At 42.1% G+C, this 22,546-nt stretch overlaps 1 protein-coding gene across 8 annotated transcripts in view; it reads left to right on the top strand.

Annotated features, from left to right (window-relative positions):
- The window catches only part of SLC25A30 (solute carrier family 25 member 30), a 39,591-nt gene that overhangs the window by 5,433 nt on the left and 11,612 nt on the right, over nt 1-22,546 (top strand). For 2 of the 8 annotated variants that reach the window (XR_745710.3, XR_012514399.1), the window contains exons 1-10: nt 5,116-5,212; nt 6,261-6,406; nt 7,328-7,475; nt 10,477-10,571; nt 12,045-12,130; nt 13,794-13,889; nt 14,962-15,086; nt 17,140-17,278; nt 18,595-18,675; nt 19,912-20,454. Coding sequence is in view for 4 of the 8 variants with exons in the window: in XM_010344918.3 (XP_010343220.1) it covers nt 6,322-6,406; nt 7,328-7,475; nt 10,477-10,571; nt 12,045-12,130; nt 13,794-13,889; nt 14,962-15,086; nt 17,140-17,278; nt 18,595-18,675; nt 19,912-19,953 (897 nt within the window). In the remaining 4 variants the exon portion in view is untranslated. Of the gene's footprint in view, nt 1-5,093; nt 5,213-6,260; nt 6,427-7,327; nt 7,476-8,609; nt 8,709-10,476; nt 10,572-12,044; nt 12,131-13,793; nt 13,890-14,961; nt 15,087-17,139; nt 17,279-18,594; nt 18,676-19,911; nt 22,542-22,546 lie in introns of those variants that run through there. The other 6 variants (XR_745711.3, XM_010344918.3, XR_012514400.1 and 3 more) reach the window with 6 other exon arrangements.

Genomic DNA, 22,546 nt, shown 5'->3' with positions numbered 1-22,546 from the left:
ACCTGGGAGGTGGAGGTTGCAGTGAGCCGAGACTGTGCCATTGCATTCCAGCCTGGGACAAGAAGAGTGAAACTCCATCTCAAAAAAACAAAAACAAACAAAAACTAGCAAAACAGGCTGAGCGTGGTGGCTCATGTCTGTAATCCCAGCACTTTGGGATACCGAGGCAGGCGGATCACTTGAGGCCAGGAATTCGAGACCAGCCTGACCAACATGGTGAAACTCCATCTGGTAAAAATATGAAAATTAGCTGGGCATGGTGTCAGGTGCCTGTAATCTCAGCTACTTGGGGCGCTTGAACCTGGGAGGCAGAGGTTGCAGTGAGCCTAGATCGTGCCTCTGCACTCCAGCCTGGGTGACAGAGTGAGATGCTATTAGAAAAACAAAAAACTTAACTAGCAAAACAAATTATAAGTAGAGCCAGGAAACTGGAAAGTTAATTAGTGAGCTGAAGTAAGGTCATATGGCAATATAGTTAATTTTTTTTTAATTAAAGATTAATCCCATTTCCCAAACATTTTTGCTGACATTTTCGAGGCTATTGTGTGTGTGTGTGTGTGTGTGTGTGTGTGTGTATCTCCACATATATATATATTCATTGTAGAAAAAACTACTAAATAAGATGAATAAAAAGAAGAATCAACTGTAATGACATCATTGAGAGTTAACTGCTAAAAACAGGAATTTAAGTCCTCTTAGTGTCCCATGGCATGAATTGGCTGTGGTTTATTTAACTCACTGATTTTTAGTAACAGCACAGATGCTGTGGCTGGTCCCTGAAATCTTCCTTCAGTTGCTCAGGCCCCAGTATCTGAACTTTTTGGAAGCTCTGCAGCCAGGTTAAGAGCTACTAGTAAGGAATCCTGTGTTACACAAAGGTGCCTGACGTAAGTGTAGTATTATACCCCACAAAATAAGAATCCTTACGAGGGATAGGGAGAGTGAGGAATGGGAGCAGCTGCTTCCTGGTTTCATTTTGGGGTGACAAGAATGTTTTGGAACTGGAGTGGTGGTTGTACTACATTGTGAATGTAATATGTGCTACTCAATTTTCACTTTAAAATAGTTTGTGTTATATGAATTTCACCTCAATAAACTGCTCCCCCCAAATCATTGAACACTGTCTGTTGGAAAAGTAAATTATTGTTGTTTAGATTGACTACCTTCTGCATATTATATTTTCTCTTGAGCTTTTTGTCTCAAATTCAGCACAGTTTTTCTTGTTTATAAAATGTATTCTCCCAGGCATGGGGGCTGTAATCCCAGTGACTCTGGAGGCTGAGGTGGGAGGATCACTTTAGCATTTGAGACCAGCCTGGGCCTGTTAACAAAGTAAGACTCCATCTCTATAAAATATAAAAGGATTAGCCAGGTGTGGTGGCATGCACCTGTAGTTCCAGCTATTTGGGAGGCTGAGGTGGGAGCCCAGGAGTTCAAGGCTGCAGTGAGCTATGATCATGCATGTGAATAGCCACAGTGCTCTAGCCTGGACAGGAGAGGGAGATTTTATCTCTTAAGAAAAAAAGAGAGTGATGCAGGTTCTCAGCAGTACCTGTTTGATTCTGCTTAGTAATATTTTCCCCTTAATTAAAATTAATAGATTATGTTAAATCATCACAACCTCCTTGTGGATTCTTTATTTTTAAAATGATCTCACTCCTTTATGATAGTGTTCACCTTGAGGTTGTAGGAGAAAGAATGCCTGGGGTCCGAATGCTTTGGGCTGGAGGCCCAGTTCTGTCTCCATCAGATGTGGCCTTAGGCAAGGCACCTGGTGAGACTGGGTTTCATAGTCTGTCTGTAGGAATGGTAATATTTGTCCTCCTATCCAAAACTTTTTGAGAGGATCCACTGAAATCACTTAGATCATTTTGTTAGTTACAGTAATTTAATGTGACCCTGTTACGTAGTTAGTTATTTGTATTAGTTTGTTCTCATGCTGCTAATAAAGACATAGCTGAGACTGGGTAATTTATGAAGGAAAGGTTTAATGGACTCACAGTTCTACATGGCTGGGGAGGCCTCACAATCATGGCAGAAGGTGATGGAGGAGCAAAGTCATGTCTTACATGGCAGCAGGCAAGAGAGTGTGTGCAGGGGATCTGCTCTTTATAAAACCATTAGTTCTTGTGAGACTTATATCAGAATACTAGCATGGGAAAACCCTGCCCCCATGATTCAGTTACCTCCCGCTGGGTCCCTCCCATGATACGTGGGTGGGGTTTTTGGGAGGTATAATTCAAAATGAGATTTGGGTGGGGACACAGCCAAACCACATGGCTATTCTTTTGCCTTTTTTTTTTTTTTTTTTTTTGAGATGGGGTTTTCACTCTGTTGGCCAGGCTGGTCTTGAACTCTTGGGCTCAAGCCATCCTTTCAGGGACTATATTGCATGCCACTACACCCAGCTTTGTTTTGCTTTTTAATCTGCAATCAGCTAAGTCTAAGAATGGGTTGAGGAAGTTAGTACTGGATGGTAAATGAATTATTGGATTTATTATTAATATGTTCTTACAGTCTCTAACTTATAATGTTAATTATATGAGTTATGAATTTAATAAGGCTAAGAATTACTTAAGTGCAGTTATTAAATATTTTCGAGGACAGTAGGGAGATGAGAGGAGTCTTTTTGGGAGAGGGCTTGCTTTTTCATACTGAAATACATAAAAACATACAGTGGTTTTCATGTTTCATTCTTTTTTTTTTTTTTTTTTGAGGAGGAGTTTCGCTCTTGTTACCCAGGCTGGAGTGCAATGGCACGATCTCGGCTCACCGCAACCTCCACCTCCTGGGTTCAGGCAATTCTCCTGCCTCAGCCTCCTGAGTAGCTGGGATTACAGGCACACGCCACCATGCCCAGCTAATTTTTTGTATTTTTAGTAGAGACGGGGTTTCACCATGTTGACCAGGATGGTCTCGATCTCTTGACCTTGTGATCCACCCGCCTCGGCCTCCCAAAGTGCTGGGATTACAGGCTTGAGCCTCCGCGCCCGGCTCATGTTTCATTCTTAGAGAACCTTCTATTTTACTCATTTGTAACTGCTGTGAATTTGGTTGATATCCATAATAGATTTATTCAAGCTGCCTATAGGGTCCTAGTGTTGGAAACGGACATTCTGGGCAGTGGTGACTCATGGTAGCCCTCTCCTGGGAAAAGGAGACTTTGGAACTTACAGGCAAAGTAAAAATGTTGGGCATATTGCTTGCCAATAATGACTGAAAAGTTAGACATTTTATTTTAAACCAACAGTGGCTATAGTTGATAGTATATATACAAAAGTGTGTTAGTCGTATGAGTTTCCTGTTAATCGGCATAAGGCCAGATTTACCAGCTCTAATTGTATACACCTGCAGAACATGTCACGAACGTGAGGGCCCTGAGCTGTGGCATGTGAGTACAAGTCACAGTGAGCAAGGTCTTAAGGAAAAGGAAGATGAAGGGCAACATTTGTGAGTGTCTTTATTTTTATTTTATTTTTTAAAAATAAAGACAGGGTTTCACCATGTTGGTCACGCTGGTCTTGAACTCCCAACGTCAGGTGATCCGCCCGCCTTGGCCTCCAAAGTGCTTGGATTACAGGCGTGAGCCAACACGCCCGGCCATGAGAATACATGGGCACAGGAGGGAAACGTCACACACTGGGGTCTTTTGGGAGGTGGGAGGCTAGGGGAGGGACAGCAGAGGGCGGGGAGGTTGGGGAGGGATAACACTGGGAGAAATGCCTGATGTAGGTGATGGGGGGATGGAGACAGCAAACCTCCATGGCATGTGTGTTTCTATGCAACAGTCCTGCAAGATCTGCTCATGTACCCCAGAACTTAAAATATATTTATAAATATAATATTAATATATATATATTTAATATTATATTTTTTATATATATATACATACATACACATATAGAGTTTAATCCCTACAATAGGCCTACAGCTTGGCATTTGTTTAGCTTAGTGAATAAAAGTATGGCTGTACCCCTAATTGGTTGTGTTGCCTGCTGCAGTGATAATGGCGTTGACAAAGAAAAATTGAGACTTGGATTAGCAGGAACTTCTCTAGGAAGGGTGTGGGGTGACTCTGACCCCAAAGTCAGCATCTTTCCTCATGCCAAGCTGCCTCACAGCTGGTAACATAATAAGGCTAAGAGAAGTGAGCTGATGTTAATAGAATGTAGACTGTAAGTAGCCTGTGGTGGCTGGTCGTGGTGGCTCTCACCTCCATTCCCAGCACTTTGGGAGGCCAGGGCTGGAACATTACTTGAGCCCAGAGTTTGAGAGCAGTCTATAAAAAATAAAAGAATTAGGCGCACATGGCAGTATGTTTCCGTGGTCCCAGCTACTTGGGAGGCTGAGGTGGGAGGATCCCGTGAGCCCAGGAGGTGGAGGTCGCTGTGAGCCATGTTTGTGCCACCATACTCCAGGCTTTGTGATGGAGTGAGACCCTGTCTTAAAACACACACACACACACACACACACACACACACACACACACACACACACAAAGTAGCTTATAATTTTGAGTAATTGCCATTTTACCTTATGACACAAGTTTGCAACGTTTTTCTGCAGTGATGCCCCCCATAAGGACCCACTAAGACAGTGGTGAACCAATAGCAAATACTTAGTTTGTTTTTGTTTTGACACAGGGTCCTACTATGTTGCCTAGGCTGGTTTTGAACTCCTGGGCTGAAACAATTCTCCTACCTTGGCCTCCCAAAATGCTGGGATTATAGGCATGAGCCATCATGTTCACCGCAAATACTTATTGTGGTGAAGTATTTAAAACAGATTTAAGATAAAATAGATTTCCCAGAAAACAGCTTCCACCGCACTACACTGAATACATACACGCATACCAAGGTATCAGCGTAGCTGATTACTTCTTGAGGTCAGAGTAAAAACTAAGACCACTGATAAAGTGAGATTCAAAATTGCTGATTTGGGGTTTAGGAAATAGGGGTGTTTTGCTTTATTAAGGGGGGTTTTGGTGATAGCACTTGATAGCACTCTCCAGATAAAATTCAGGGGAAGAGTCTGGAGAAGAAACTGCCTATGTGAGAAGTTACAGCTTTGTAACATCTTAGTGTTGTGTCCAGGAAAAACTGCGTTGGAAGTGATGTTCCTATAAATCAAAGAAGAGACAGCGTGAGAATGTCGGCCCTCAACTGGAAGCCGTTTGTGTACGGGGGGCTGGCCTCCATCACAGCCGAGTGTGGTAAGGACCTGAGGGTGGTGGGTCACGTAGCCTGCTGTGGTTGATGATGTTTGATGTGAATGTCATTCAGGTGTAGAATGTGAGATGATGAAATGTTTATCTCAGAATTCAAAATGCCTTTTAGCTGGGCGTGGTGACTCATGCTTATAACCTCAGCACTTTAGAAGGCTAAGGCAGAGGGATCCCTTGAGTCTAGGAGTTCGAGACCGGCCTGGACAACGTACTGAGACCTTGTCTTTATTTAAAAAATAAATAAATAAAATTAACCATGTGTGGTGGCACAGGCCTGTAGTCCCTACTACTCAGGAGGCAGAGGTGGGAGAATTGCTTGAGCCCAGGAGGTCGAGGCTGCAGTGAGCCATGTGTACAACACTGCACTCCAGCCTGGGTAACAGTGAGACTCAGTTCTCTCCCCCCTAAAAAATTTATTTTGGTACCGTTTAAGACAAAATAGTCATTTTGACTACTTTAGCAGTTCAGGGTTCAAAGCTTAGTGGAAAGAAAGTTGATCCTGTTGACCAAAACCAAGTTTAAAAAAATGTTTTGTTTTGAGACAGGGTCTTGCTCTGTTGATGAGGCTAGAGTGCAGTGGTCTGATCTTGGCTCACTGCAGCCTCCGCCTCCCATGCTCAGGCGGTCCTCCCACCAGAGTCTCCTGAGTAGGTGGGACTACAGATGTGTACCACCACGCCTGACTAATTCTTGTATTTTTAGTAGAGATGGAGTTTTGCCATGTTGCCCAGGCTGGTCTCAACACCCAAGTTCAAGAGATCCACTCGCCTTGGCCTCCCAAAGTGAGGGATTACAGGTGTGAGCCACCGTGCCCAGCCCCAAACACAAGTTTTATGAATCATTTTTGAATTGCGTCTGTCTTTCTTGTCCTTTCCCCAGCTTTGTCACTGTTAACCTATTTGGCTGCAAAGAGGTTTGAAAAGCTCAAGGGTGTTCCCTGAGCCCGATGAGATGGACTGTAGTTATCTAGTCACTTTCCGATGATGCACATGATCCAGTTCCCATTTGTGACTTCATTGGTTGGGTTCCACTTCAGGTCCTGTTTGTTTATTCTCTGGAATCATTGATTCAACAAACACTGATTGAACAGCCGTTGAATGCCCAGTGCTGGGTTGGACACATCATTGCTTCCAGGGCTCAGTCACTGCTGTCCAAGGACAGAATACCACCCTCGTGGGGCTGGTGAGAATTGAAGCCAAGGGGTGAGCGGGACGAGCCGTGGTAATCACCAACTCACCAGCTTAGCTTCTCTGTGCTGGTGGGCTTTCCTGTTGATACAGTGAATCAAGATTACTATCTGAGGATGGATTTTATATATTTGGGTGGACTATCTGTTAGGTACAATAATTAACATATCTATCTGCATTGTCGGATTTATTTTATTTTATTTTGGAGATACATTCTTACTCTGTCACCCTGTCTGGAGTACAGTGGTACAGTCTTGGCTCACTGTAACCTCTGCCTCCTGGGTTCAGGCAATTTTCCTGCCTCAGCCTCCCAAGTAGCTGGGATTACAGGTGCATGCCACCACACCCAGCTAATTTCTATATTTTTAGTAGAGATGGGCTTTCACCATGTTGGCCAAGCTGGTGTTGAACTCCTGACCTGGATGATCTGCCTGCCTCAGCTTCCCAAAGGTTTGAGTTACTGAGCCTGGCACTGATTAATTTTAGAGCATAAAACACTCTCCCAAGTGGAAAATCCCTTTAGAAAATGAACTTTTTTACCTCTGTTCAAATTCAACCCAATTTTAACCTTCACTTATATACAGGATAGTAACTTAGGTTTTTAAATGGATTTCCTGTTCAGGTAAATCATTCTGTGTATCTGCTTTCTACAAGGCAGGCTACCCAAATCCTGTGTAGAATAAGATGAGGTATAAATAAAAAGATAAAAGAAAATATATCTATGCATTTTTGGGGGTTTTATTAATCTTTTGATTCCTGAATTTTTAAAAATAGAAACAAGATTGCAAAGCGCCATTTCTTAATCTTTTTCTTAGTTCACACTATAGTCTAAATGTTTCCTTAGTAATATATCACTATGTATCCTTTATTTAGTGGAATTTCTTTTTATTTAGTGAATTTTTTTTTTTATTTTAAGGTACATTTCCAATTGATTTAACCAAGACACGGCTCCAGATTCAAGGCCAGACGAATGATGCAAACTTTAAGGAAATTAGATATCGAGGAATGTTGCATGCATTAGTGAGGATAGGCAGAGAAGAGGGGCTGAAAGCACTCTACTCGGGGTGAGTAGGCCTTCGTGCCTTTCTGTGTCACTGCTCACTGTTTCAGATGGGTCACCTTCAGACCAGGACTTCACAGATCAAAAGTCAAAAATTTGAGGTGTGTTTGAACAGAGTAAATGGTATGATACATGATTTTTCACTTTTAATTTCAACTCTAAGTTTTAAGTATGTATGTTATGTAGCAAATGTTTTGGTGAAACTCTTTTATTATATTCAAGTGCAGACAGACAACAATAAAAAAATTATATTTGTTTAAAAGAACATTCTGTTTAGTTTTTCACTCTGAAAATGGCTTTTTCTTAGATATTCTGAATTAGGGAGGTTTTTGCCATGATGAAAATTGTATATTGATAAGATGCAGCATTTCAGCATTTAGTGAACAGTATTCTGTAGGCACTGGACAGGAGAGTGAGTAAGACCGATAGCAGAATACCTGCAGGAACAGAGCATGGACAGCCACGGGCCATGCTCATCATTTTGATTTTATCCAGTATACCACAGTTCCCAAACTGGTGACCCACAGCCCCGCCATGGATCCACCAATCCCAAAATGTTTTTGTTTTTTAATTGAGCGAATATTTAAAAAATGAGAAACTGCCCATAAAAACCTGGGATTCCATCTTCTCTAGAGAAATCAACATCAGGCCCACATTCGTTCACTTATGACAATAGTAGCTGGGGTTAAGGATACTGTCTCTGCTTTACTAAAGCTCTGTCACTCACATAGTGTATATGTGTGCAGTTCGACCCAGCCTGCATCATTCACTCATGGCATCTGCTTTGTCGGTACCTGTCAGCATTTGAGTTTGCTATGTCTGTGGCAGACAGAAGTCACTGAAAGAGTTTAAGTAGGTGGATGGACCTCATCAGCTTACATTGTAAACATTGTCTGTCTGCCATGGAGAGAAACAATTAAGAGACAGGGAGCACTAGAAGCAGGGCTGCCATGTAGGAAGGCTGGATGAGGATCTGAATTGGTTTTGGGGAATGGGGAGAAAGAAGACCGGCTAGAAAACTATCTAGGGCATAGGATTGATAGCACTGTGTGACCTAATATATAAGGTTCCCACACATGAAGCGGGTGGTAGGGAAGGAGGAGCCAAGGCTAATGTCTCAATTGCTGGTTTTTGCCAGTGTGTAGCTGGAGGTTCCATGCCCTGGTCTAGGAAACAGAAGAGGAGGGAAGATTGTTTGGAGAAGAAGAGAAGTAATTGTGTGAGACCGTATCTGAAGGTATACGCAGGACATCTAAACTGAGAATCCAGGCATATTGGAAATGTGTCTTTGGATCTGTGTTGGAAGCATGGATTTGGAGTCATCAGTCTTTATTTTATTATTTATTTATTTATTTTGATACAAGGTCTTGCTTTGTCACCCAGGCTGCAGTATAGTGGCACGAAATGGCTTACAGCAGCCTCTCCCTCCCAGGCTCAAGCGATCCTCTCACTGTAGCCCCCTTCATAGCTGGAACTTTAGGCACAAGCCACCACACTTAGCTATATATATATAATATATATTTTCATAATATTACATATTATATATATTTATAATATTATATACACACATTTATATATATAAAATGTATATATATATTTTATTTATTTATTTATTTATTTATTTATTTTTGAGACAGTCTCCCTTTGTGGTCAGGTCGGTGCAGTGGCACGATCTCGACTCACTGCAACCTCTGCCTCCCAGATTCAAGCGATTCTCCTGCCTCAGCCTCCCGAGTAGCTGGGATTACAGGCACCACATCTGGCCAATTTTTTGTATTTTTAGTAGAGATGGGGTTTTACCATGTTGGCTAGGCTGGTCTTGAACTTCTGACCTCAAGTGATCCACCTGCCTTGACCTCCCCAAGTGCTGGGATTATAGGCATGAGCTACCCTGCCTGGTGCTACTTTTATATGTTTTACAGAGTTAGGGTTTTGCCATGTTGCCCAGGCTAGTCTCAAACTCCTGAGCTGAAGTGATCTGCCTGCCCTGGCTTCCCAGAGTGCTGGGATTATAGGCTTGAGCCACCGTGCCCAGCCAGTCTCTAGATCATACTTGAAGCCTTGGGAGTAGATGAGCTCACACAGGGAGCATATATGGTAAGGAGGGACAAAACACAGGATAGAATTCTGGGGAACCCCAGCGGGCACAGGTAGGATGCTGTGGAGAAAAGAAAAGAAGTAGGAGGGGGTAGTGCAATTGCAGAACAGGGAGGAGACAGCTACAAGTAGGATAAAGGGTAAACCGGCACACACTGCAAAGAGCTTATACAAGATCCTGCTTGAAAAGCCTCGTTTAACTTAGCAACAAAGATGTCAGGTGGTCACCTTGATGAGGGGAGTTTGAGGGTGAGAGCAGCAGAAACCCTGATTGCATTTGGAGAAGGAAGTGGGGAAAAGCAGAAAGAGAGCTGGGGAGTGTCACATGCCACAGCGTGGTTGTGGTTTGGAGAGGATAATGGGCAGGTATATCGGATGGAGGAAAGAAGTCTTGCTTGTCCTGATTCTGTCTTGAACTTGTTCACTTACATTTTCATTGAGAATAAATATGAGAGGCCGGGCTTTCACTTAGTGAGCTAATAATTTTCACAGATTTTTCTGACGTTTTTGTTGAATTTTGAGAAATCGTTTTAGAGGCCAGGCACAGTGGCTCACGCTTGTAATTCCATCACTTTGAGAGGCCAAGGCTGGCAGATCACCTGAGGCCAGGCGTTCGAGACCAGCCTGGCCAACATGATGAAACCCCGTCTCTACTAAAAATACAAAAATTAGCTGAGTGTGGTGGCGGATCCCAGCTACTCAGGAGGCTAAGGCAAAAGAATCACTTGAACCCAGGAGGTGGAGGTTGCAGTGAGCTGACAGAACGAAACTCCACCTCAGAATTAAAAAAAAAAAGAACTCATTTTAAAGAACAGTTTGATTATGGATGGCACTCTGCATGTGGGTTATCTAGCCAATGTTAAGTGATTTTTAGATTGCTTTTGTCCCTTTGTACGTTGGTTTAACAGGATTGCCCCTGCGATGTTACGCCAGGCGTCCTATGGCACCATCAAGATAGGCACTTACCAGAGCTTGAAGCGACTGTTCGTTGAACGCCCAGAAGGTGAGTAGGGAATCTGTTTTCCACTGTGGACAGGAGGTGGGTTGTTTGTCTTTTCATTCAAGTGGTTCTGGAGCAGATTTTCTTCAGCTTATTTGTGACTTTCCTACTGCTACAGAGAACTGTGGGTGTAAAGTCTGAGTTAATTGTGTTGAAAGTAAGTTGGGTATCAGCTGACCTGGGGGGAGAAACAATGAAAAAGATGATCTCTGCAAACATTTTCATTAGTTGTCCTCATCTTCAAAATGCCTAGACCAGGGGATGTGTTGTTACCGTTCCATCTAACTTAAAATTTTCTAAAATCATACAAATTGTCATCTATTTTTCAAGCAAGCAGTGAAGACATTTCTTAGCATTAACAACACTGAATGTTAATACTCTGTGGCTGGTTGGTTCTGTGGCTTTGTTTTAATCCATAGAACTGTCTGTCTATATGTCTTTTCACAATGGGATGAGTACCAGACACTGTTATATGAGACTGGCGAACAAGATGCTTTGGGAATACTTCAGGATATTTCAAACTAGATACATATGATGTGCTTTAAAAACTTGCTGTGCCAAATAAGTCTTCATGTTACCTTGTAGGCATTATTGTCCTAACAGACATTGCTCATCTTAATTATGATGGTCTGAATTTATACATAAATGTGAATTGGGGCCAGGTGCGGTGGCTTCTGCCTGTAATCCCAGTGCTTTGGGAGGCTGAGGCGGCCGGTCACTTGAGCCCAGGAGCTCCAGACCAGCCTAGACAACATGGTAAAAACACCATCTCTACAAAAAATGCAAAGTATTAGCCACGCGTGAAGGTGCACACCGTTAGTCCCAGCTACTCGGGAGGCTGAGATGGGAGGATCACCTGAGTCCAGGAGGTCGAGGCTGCAGTGAGCCGTGTTTGTGCCACCTGCACTCCACCCTAGATAACAGAGTGAGACCCTATCTCAAAAGAAAAAAAATAAAATCACATTTAGATATGAAGAAATTTTCAAAGCAAAATTTATTTGTTAGTGAAATTTCTAATGCTTTTACAATTACTTGATTTATGAAGCATACTCTTTTTTTTTTTTTTGAGACTGCTTGTTGCTCTGTCGCCCAGGCTGGAGTGCAGTGGTGTGGTCTCGGCTCACTGCAGCCTCTGCCTCTTGGGTTAAAGTGTTTCTTCAGCCTCAGCCTCAGAGTAGCTGGGATTACAGTTGCACACCACCACACCTGGGTAATTTTTGCATTTTAGTGGAGACGGGTTTTGCCTGTTGTCCAGGCTGGTCTTGAACTCCTGACCTCAAGTGATCTACTGGCCTCAGCCTCGGCCTCCCATAGTGCTGGGATTACAGATGTGAGCTACCATGCCTGGCCTGAAGCATAAAGTTTTTAATCTTAAGGTGAACATGTAATGTGTAAATAAGTTAGACCTGTAGTTGAGTTTCTCACAGGAAGAACCCTGTAAATAAGTAGAGTCAAATAATGTGTCATTGTTTACAGATGAAACGTTACCGATAAATGTGATATGTGGAATTCTCTCTGGAGTCATATCTTCAACCATTGCTAATCCAACTGATGTTTTGAAAGTAAGCTGTGCTATCTATATCTTATAGGCACATTCCACATTTTCTTAATGAGAACAACATTCAGGTAATGGAATCTGTGAATGTAACATCTGTGTATATGTGAATATGTTTATAATTTAAGTGCTGTGAAGACTCTTAACTTTTAAATGTCCACGAGGTGGGTTTCCCACTGATACAGATGAGCTCAAAAGTAGAGCTCATTTTGGAGACAAAGATTTTGGTGATTGAGCAGAAAAAAAATATTTAGGCTTGGAATGCATTTCATTTTTGTTTTCATTGAAAATCTTCCTTGTTTTATTGGTTCATTAAATATAGATGGGCTGCAAGTTTTGCACAAGTCTAGGCTGCTCATTAATGATTGTTTTTGAATGCATCTTCTTTGTTAAATTTTATTTCAGGAGATACAAATGAAAAAAATAATTACTATAATTAGATGACCTAACACGTTAGGTGACCTTATTGAAAATACTAGGGATATAGCCTCCTTAAATCCTTTTTGGAATAAAGCAAGGAAGCAACTAATTAGATAAACTAAAAAGTTGGCATGACTTACTTCTTGAACCCTCTCAGAGTACTCCTTTCCTACATTCCCTCTTTTCATTTTCTGCCCCACTGTTTAACTAGTATTCTATGCTTCTGTCTCGTACCAGTTGGTATATGCCGTGGTTAGAATCCAAAAATGAGTAAGACAAGGACCCTGCCCTCAGACAGCCTTCAATCTGATAGGGGGTTCTGACAAGCATTACAGCCATCTGTAGTCTGCCGGGTACACTGCAGTTATATATGCACAGTAGTGAAGGGACCGCATGGGTAAGGAAGAAAATACAAGGCACTTTTGCCATAAGTTTACCACTGTTGGGCTAAGAGAGCTAGAGAAAAATATTCACACTCTTCCTAATTTCTTAATCATGTCTTAGGCCTTCTGGGAAGGCAGTTCCTGTACCTTGGTTTATTTTCCCATGTTAATGTGGCAGTAACAGTTCCTTTAGAAGTGGGTGGTAATGTATTTGCTCCCTAAACAAAAACAAGGCTTACATTTTTTAGTAAAAAATCTGTTTGCATTCTTAAAAAATGCAAAGAGCTACATCAAGCATGATGTTTAAGTTGGAATCTTGGTCATGTGGATTCCACTAAAGAAAGTATAACAGAGTGTAAGAGGCTGTCACGTGGCCAGCTGGCCTGCATACTTTCTGGTTCAGCTGGTCGGAGACGGTAGTGGCTTGGAGCAGCTAATTTAAGAACTATGCTTGCCTATGCTTAGTACTGCCAAGTACACTGGATAACTCATTAATCATATTAAACCTTTGGAATTTAATATTATTTTTTCTCTCACCTACATAGTAACCTATAGGAAAATATACTGTTTCCTATCCTAGAAAGACTTTTTTCACAAAATCAATTTCTTTGTTGATACTTAAGGAACTGCCGTGTGTAGGACTCTGGACTCTCCTAGATACTTTTTTGGAGATTTCAGAGTTCCTAAGAATAAATTTTTATATGTTTCAGTCATTCAAAAGTAGCATCATAGCAGTATTTATATGACAGTTTTTTCCCTGCTAATGGTTATTAAGCAACAGACTGACTGACTGTCCGAGGCATACATTGGTTGGGGGTGGGATTGTGGTAGTTTCCTTCTGATGTTGGTCTTTAAAATAATCTCTAGATTCGGATGCAAGCGCAAAGCAGCACCTTTCAAGGAGGAATGATAGGCAACTTCATGAACATTTACCAGCAAGAGGGGGCAAGAGGCCTGTGGAAGGTAAGCTTGAAGGACGCATCTAACTGACTTCTTTAGTTATTTGTCCTTTTTTGAATTTATTTGTTCTGTTTCTGTCCATTTTAATCCAAGTGTCATCATGGAGTAAGGGAAGAAGAGTGGCATCTTCTCCCCATGAACATATCTTCCTTTATTTCCTATCTATAAAACGGGACCATAAGAAATATGTCATGTTTTTTGTTTTGTTTTGTTTTGTTTTGTTTTCGAGACGGAGTCTCACCGTGTCACCCAGGCTGGAGTACAGTGATGCCATCTCGGCTCACGACAACCTCCGCCTCCTGGATTCAAGTGACTCTCCTGCCTCAGCCTCCTGAGTAGCTGGGATTACAGGTGCGTGCCACCGTGCCCGGCTGATTTTTATATTTTTAGTAGAGAAAGGATTTCACCATATTGGTCAGGCTGGTCTCAGACTCCTGACCTCAGATGATCTGCCCACCTCAGCCTCCCAAAGTGCTGGGATTGCAGGTGTGAGCCACTGCGCCTAGCCTATGTCATGGTTTTTAAAGCTTGTTTTGAAGAATTTATGTATAAGATGTTGTGTGAAGGGTAAGCACTTTTTTTTTTTTTGGTTTGGTTGTTTGCTTTTTTTTTTTTTTTTTTTTTTTTTTTAAGTATGGAGAAGGATTTTAGGTTACAGTTCCATTGGGTGTTTAGATCCATACAATTTCATGACTCGTAAGTGAAATCGTAGCATGCACGTGGTGTAGAGTGTTAATTTCCTAGTATTCTAATGCCTTGTCAGTTCATAGCATAGCTGCTAAATATCATCCAGCGTGATCTCTCAGTTCATACAAGGAAACCAGAGGCCCTGAGAGGGGCCTGGCCAAAGTCTGGCCCAAGGCCTTATACTTAATGCCAGCATCAGAATTAGACTTCAGTGTTTTTTGAGTTCTTGACCTGTGATCTTTTCCTCTCTGTCACTCTACATTTCTACCTCCCCAGAGGAAAATGTAAAAATTGATCATAGTTCATGGAGTAGAACCTTTGCTCATTTGCAAGGCTTGCTCTACAGAGGCATATCCGAATCATTTTTATTGTTAATATTTTTACCCAGGGTGTGTCCCTTACTGCGCAGAGGGCTGCTATTGTTGTTGGTGTGGAGCTGCCAGTCTATGACATCACCAAGAAGCATCTTATTCTCTCAGGCCTGATGGGAGACACTGTGTATACCCACTTCCTGTATGTTTATGGGTTTTTAAAAAATTAATCTTATAGGTATGCATGAATTTAGGGTGGAAATTTGGCACACATTTATAGAAATTCTAAAGAAAATTTATTATAAAAGTATTATATTCTCATATGCACACGTATGTTCATTGCGGTACTGTTTACAATAGCAAAGACCTGGAACCAACCCAAATGCCCATCGATGATAGACTGGACAGGGAAAATGTGGCACATATACACCAGGGAGTACTGTGCAGCCATAAAAAACGATGAGTTTGTGTCTTTTATAGGGACATGGATGAATCTGGAAACCATCATTCTCAGCAAACTGACACAAGAACAAAAAACCAGGAGGATCACTTGAACCTAGGAGTTCAAGACCAGCTTGGGCAACAAAATGAGGATCCATTTCTACAAAAAATTTAAAAATTAGCTGGGCATGGTGATGCATGCCTGTGGTCCCAGCAACATGGGAGACTGAGGCAGGAGGATCACTTGAGCTCAGGAAGTTGAGGCTACAGTGAGCCTTGACTGGGCCACTGAACTCTAGCCTGGGCAACAGAGAAAGACCCTGTCTCTTTATTTTTATTTATTTATTTTTTTTAAAGACGGGGTTTCACCATATTGGTCAGGCTGGTCTTGAACTCCCGACCTCAGGTGAACCTCCTGCCTTGGCCTCCAAAGTGCTTGGATTATAGGCGTGAGCCACCACACCTGGTGAAAGACCCTGTCTCTAAAATAAAATACAATACAACAACATATTTCAAATATCTTTAAGTGCTTACAGACTTCATGTCAGTGCTTATAGACTTTATTTATTTATTTATTTGAGATGGGGTCTCACCCTGTTACCCAGGCTGGAGTGCAGTGGTGCAATCTTGGCTCACTGCAACCCCTACCTCCTGGGCTCAAGTGATCCTCCTCCCTCAGCCTTCCAAATAGCTGGGACTTCAGGCACATGCCACCGTACCTGGCTAATTTTTGTATTTTTTGTAGAGCTGAGGTTTTGCCATGTTGCCCAGGCTGGTCTTGAACTCCTAGATTTAAGTGATCTGCCCACCTCAGCCACCCAAAATGCTGGGATTACAGGTGTCAGCCATTGCAGGCCTGGCCTTCATTTATTTTTAATAGCTGCAGATTATCACATTGTATGGATGTGATATGTCCATATGATATATACTGCTGACATCTAGGGAGGAGAGGCCAGGGATATAGCTAGAGCTGAGGCTGAGAAAACTTGCTCTGAGTTAATTGATGTAAAGTATGGTCCGTAGTAGTCTTGTGGGACTGAAAATATAGCAGAACCTAAGACCTTTGTAGGGCATGATAGTAAGGAGATCTTTTTTCTTTGATCTCTAGGAAACGATATGATTATGATATGGCCAGAATTACTCTGATCCCCACTTATAGGTAAATAGATGGAAAAGATCATCCTTGGAGGATTTCCTCTATGTTTTATGATCCTTTGACATTCTATAATCTCAGGTATTCTTAGCTGTGGCTGTGATTGATCAATTAGTATAATTGGCGCTAATATTTAAGCAGTTTTTCAAGCTCTCTAGACATGGCCCTTCTTGACATGTGTCATGTCGTTACATGTTACTTTAACATAGTTTTGGGGCTGGGCATGGTGGCCCATGCCTGTAATCCCAGCACTTTGGGAGGCCGAGCTGGGTAGATCAGTTGAGGTCAAGTGATTGAGATCAGCCTGGCCAACATGGCGAAACCCCATCTTTACTAAATATACAAAAAACAATTAGCCGGGCATGGTGGAGTGTGCCTGAAATTCCAGCTACTTGGGAGGCTGAGGCAGGAGAATCACTTGAAACTGAGAGGTAGAGGTTGCAGTGAGCTGAGATAACACCATTGTACTCCAGCCTGGGCAACAGAGCAAGACTTCGTCTCAACACACACACACACACACACACACACACACACACACACACACACACACACAAGAAAACCCTATAGTTTTGGGATAGAAGCTGTTTCCTGCCTTTGATGGTGGTTGTAGCTCAGTGGTGGTTAACTTTTTGTTTTTTTTTTTCCAATGGTGTCCCCATAGTTCAAGCTTCACCTGTGGTCTGGCAGGGGCCCTGGCCTCAAACCCTGTTGATGTTGTGAGGACACGTATGATGAATCAGAGAGTCCTTCGAGATGGCAGATGTTCTGGCTACACAGGAACCCTGGATTGCTTGTTACAGGTAAGAGCAAGTGTCTGTCTATGCAGGATTGTGAATTATCTATTTTTTTGATCTAAGAAGTAACTAAATTGTGAGAGCTACTAAAACTCAGATGAATAATGCTTTAAAGCCCTGACATGTACATATGGGATACCATTTTTGCCACACTGCAGTTAACTTGTATAAATACAATGTCGTTTTCTTTATGCCTCTACTCTGCTGTGAAAGGTGAGAAGATAGTAATATTTACTGTGATTATAGAGGAACTGGATCTCCATCCAAAATATACCTTCCTCCTGTTGAGTCAAACTGGTATGAATATCCCTCATTCAGGTGTCTCTCTTAAGGAACACATCAATCTTACTTTAATTCTCCGTTTAATTAATTGGGCCTACTGTTTATGAGTAGGTGAAGGTTTTCAACTATCTCCCCCACTAGATTGCCAGTAGTCACAGATTAGGGGCCACTTTTTTTTTTTTTTAAGGTGATAGATATTTTATTTATTTATTTTCAAGTTTGAATGTATTTTAGATTCAGGTAGTTGCAGTAGGTACATGGGCACATGTGCAGTGGTGGGGACTGGGCCTCTAACGTACCTATTACCCAAATAGTGATCATTACTCCTGATAGATAAATTTTCAACTCTAGCCTCTCCCCTTTAGGAGTCCCCAGCGTCTGTTATTTCCGTCTTTATGGCTGTGTGTACTCATTATTGTTTAGTTCCAACTTAAGAGCGAGAACGTGTGAGTTTTGATTTTCTGTTTCTGCGTTAGTTTGCTCAGGATAATGGCCTCCATCTTCATCCATGTTGCTGCAAAGAACTTGATTTCTTTTTTATGGCTACAGAGGCCACTTCCGTGGTTCCTGTTTTCTGGCTTGACACCAGCACATTTTACCCTTTCGGTGTTGCCTTAATGATGCACAGACACTTAACGTATTCATCCACCGAACAACTTAGGAAATAGTGGTGCTCTGAATGATATCTGTGCTGCTATTGCTTCTTTTTTTCTCACCTGTTCGGGAGCCCACATGGCACGGAAGCAAAATACCCTAATTGGAATTAAATCTGATTTCTTTCTCATTCAACACTGTTTACCTGCTTTGTGTGGAGTTCATTCAATCCTTTGTGCGGGGTCGTTGGGCATGGAGCCTTAGTCTTCTGCCCACATGGAAGCCTCTGAGGAACAAAGAGAGACAAAGAGAGAAAGATTTCTTAGGTGCGCCTTATGAACAGGATTTTTATTTTTTAAGAAAATAAATCAGTCTGACCACTAATTAGTAATGCATTTGGCATAATTAAGAAGTTGGAAGTTAACTTTTTTTTTTTCTTTTAACAGACATGGAAGAATGAAGGGTTTTTTGCTCTCTATAAAGGCTTTTGGCCAAATTGGTTGAGACTTGGTCCTTGGAATATCATTGTATCCTTTCTGTGGGACGGGTTGTTCCCTCCCGCTGGTGTTGGTCCGAACTTCCGCCCAGGTCCGGCCGATAACTTACAGCACCAGGCAGAGCCGATGCTCAGATTTGCATGGATAACCCACGGAGCCCCTCAGTCTGGTGGGGCTCTCGTGGACCGTGGCTTGCAGGAGGGATGAGATAAGCACAGGATCGGAATCGGGGCACCGAGGGGGTGAAGTCCCCGACCCTCCGAGCCGGCTGCACGTTCCGGGTGGGGACGTGCCCCACCTGTCTCGGTTCGCGCTCCCTGGGTGGCTCTCGCCCTGCTTCGGCTCCTTCCCTGGGCTATTTTCAGAGTCCTACCAGCCCCGCTGAAACGAACCGGCACCTCACTGGGAATCATGAAGTCCTCTAGCCCTCTGCATCTCATTCACTGGGAGCTGCGTTCCGGTGTTGCCTCCTCGGCCATCTTGGTGCACCTCCCACGTACTTGTTTTTGAGACTGAGTCTTTGTTTTCCAGGCTGGAGTGCAGTGGTGTGATCTCAGGTCACTGCCGCCTCCACCTCCTGGGTTCTAGCAATTCTCCTGCCTCAGTCTCCCAAGTGGCTGGGACTACAGGCATGTGCGACCATGCCTGGCTAATTTTTGTATTTTTAGTAGAGATGGCATTTCACCATGTTGGCCAGGCTGGTTTCGAACTCCTGACCTCAAGTGATCCGCCCCTCGGCCTCTCAAAATGCTGGTATTACTGGTGTGAACCACTATGCCAGTGAGGCAGTTAATTAGGCATGGAAGGGCAGAATGATGAAGCAGGGATGCTGGCTTTCACCGTCTTCTAGTTGCTCTTTATTGGCTCTTGTCTCCCAAGGAAGGCTGCTTAGTGGAAGCCTTTGAGGAGAGCTTCCCAGGGCTTGCTCACTGTACCCCCACCCCCCAGAAGCTTACTGTGCTGGAAAGTCTTCTCCACCACAGCAAAGCCACAAAAGCTAATCAGCGTGGATGCCATCTCAGAAGAGGCTGATGCCAGGGGATTTACATATCTCAGCTGTGATCTTCCTGTTCCAAGCTGTCCTTGGAAGGCTTATGGCAGATAGTTTGAGGTGGTTAAGGATGGAACCCCTTTTATGTAATCGTGTCCATAGCGTGGGTCTGCCTGTACCTATTTATTAGTAAGTGTGCCATTTGTAAATCTGTTGTTATGCACTGGAGTTGTGAAGATGGCGTTTTCTGTGTCAACCTTAACCCATAACTACAGTTCTTTGTGACATATGAGCAGTTGAAGAAATTGGATTCGTGACAAGTCAAGGCTGCACAAGACATCTTTCTGAAAATGCTAACTTCTGAAACAGCAAAGCTTCCTGCGTTTCACTCTGCTTCTCACTGCTTGGCTCATCGCAGATTCTGGGATGTGAGCAACAGATGAAGACTGAGATGGTTGAGATTGCTGTGAAGGCATTGGACGCTCTTCATCAAACGTTTAGTGGCATAAACTAACATCTAAACACTAGTCTTTACCACTGAAGCGCCCTTCAACATCAACTATAATACCTGAAATGCATGTTTCTTGCTAAAGGAAACTTGCAAGAAAATCAGGAGCTGTGTATTGTTTATTCAGGGAGGGCAGTTCCTGATGCATCTCAGCTCATAACTGAGAACATCAGACTGCTCTAGAGAAGCTCATTGGAACCGTGGGATGGAGGCTCCAAGAAGGTATTGTGGTTTCTGAATTTCTGGGAGCTTTTGCTTCTTGTCAGCTGAAGAAATTTCACGTATGGAGACCTGGACTGTTCAACCCCAGGTATAAACAGTGCAGGAAATGGAGCCTAGGACTATCTCACTATTTAATTTCCTCTTTTTGGCAGGATCTTCCACTTATAATAAGTGATTTTAAGCCTTTGAAGACTTGACATTTGTGAGAAATTGTTACAAAGCAATAATCTCTAGATTTGTGGTGGTATGTGTTGGCTTTGAAGGTTGCAGGGTCTGTATTGGTGTTTTCAAGCAGCTTGGGTTCTGTCTTAGGTCATGTTAGTAATTCGCTTTATGATTTTTAGCAAAGTATATGTATTTTCCAATGTGTAAAAGGGGGTTAATAACATCTACTAATGTAGAGGGTCAAATGAAGAACAAATAGTAGCTGCTGCTACTTGAAAGGTAAGTATGTTTACGTCATGCTGTAGAACAGCAATAAACAGTCTGTAGAAGGGGTCATGCTGTCATGGGCTTCTCATGGTAATGGCGAGTGAAGCCCTTTGTAAAGCCTTGTTAAAGAACGCTGCATAAGTTCAGGCTTTAATACATTTTCCTTAGCAAAATGTTGGTAGTGAATCAAAGAGTTGATGTTTCCAGCTTTCCAATTTTTACTTTAGTTTGTGTTGGACCTGTCCTGGACTTCCTAGTTAGTTTGGATGGAAAATACCTGCTTGAAATTTTTAAAATGATTCTTTAGTACATCTAACTTCAGCTAGTTTCTGACAGGTGGTGGTCATATTTTCCCTTTTTCTTTCCTTCTATAGACACAATAAATCATTCTCCCTCTTTTTTTTTCTCTTCTGTTTTCTTCTTCTTTTCTTTAACCTGCTTCAGAGAAAGCCCTCTTCTTGTCTTCATCTTACTCTTTTCAAAATAAAAGATGACTGTAAGAGCCCTAAGTACTTCTACTTCTGGGAGGCAGCCGCTGGACGGGGAACATATTTACTTGGGTCCCTTCAGTTCCTGCTCTGAGAACATTACAAACATGCTAGCTGCGGCTCCAGGGCATTCTCCTTCCACGGGCAAATTCCCAGTTTGGCTAGTCACTTCGTTGAGACAGAATAGAAGGAATGCAGGGTTTTTTGGGAGATAGGATAATTTTTCCTCCCAGGCATTTTCCTCTTATCTGCCTTATGGATGAATGGTCCCTTTGAATATTATTTCCAAAAGCGAGAGCTAAGACAGAGTCTTCAAAAAGAGAGGATAAAAGAAGGGTGGTAGGGTGACCTGTTAATTGCTTAGACTCAGATGACTAACTCCAGCTCTCCCTGGGCAACCCTAGAGGGCAGCAGAGGACCCAGAGCTCATTCAGGCCTTGTTCCTGGTTCTAAACCATGCCTTAGAGATTTTTTTCTTTCCAAAACATTCCATTGATTTGATAAAGACTTTCTATAGAGAGGCTTTCACTTTTAAGTTCTTTGAGTTTAAAGGATTACTTTTCTTGAACCACTTTTTTTTAATGTAGAAAAATTTTATTTTTTCAAATGTGCACACAATTTTTAAAATAATAGAAGCAAAGTCATTTTGAAGACCATGTAAAGAGTGAATGTCAGACAGTATTCATTGTTACCAGTTTATTCAAAATACATACATGTTCATACCAAGTTGGAAAGAAATTCAAACCTCATGGTAAAACTTAAGCACGATTTAGGGTAAAAACATAGTATTTCTTCAGTGTAGATTTATTAAGTGCCTTATTGAACAGGATCTTAATCTGCTTTTTCTGTTTTTGAAAGAGTTAATGCAATTGTTGAAGGTTCTAACCAAGAAACAACTTAAGGAATTGGGAGACTTGGTCCCCTTGTTTTCAGGGGTCTGGCTGTAAGTCCCTTCCCGTCTTGGGGTATACTTAAATATGCCAAAGGGAGTTCTAGTTTTTATAACGAATGGGCTTTTTTTGTTTGTGTGCTTATGGATTTGTGTAATCATTGATGCTTACTGTTGTAGATGCGTAATATAAAAAATGGCTCCTGTCCTTTATATTTATTCATGTGCTAGAAGTAGTATGCATTATATAGAGTGTGAAGTTTTCATAAGCCTTTATATTTCAAGCTCTTTAAACATTGTTGAAATATATGGCATAAGGCTTGTTTCATTTATTTAATAAACTGGAGTAATATATAATAATAAAAATGATT

The sequence above is a fragment of the Saimiri boliviensis genome, chromosome 16 (assembly GCF_048565385.1).
Source record: "Saimiri boliviensis isolate mSaiBol1 chromosome 16, mSaiBol1.pri, whole genome shotgun sequence".
In the NCBI taxonomy this organism is placed as follows: domain Eukaryota; kingdom Metazoa; phylum Chordata; class Mammalia; order Primates; family Cebidae; genus Saimiri; species Saimiri boliviensis.
This window is presented reverse-complemented; position numbering and strand designations above follow the sequence as displayed.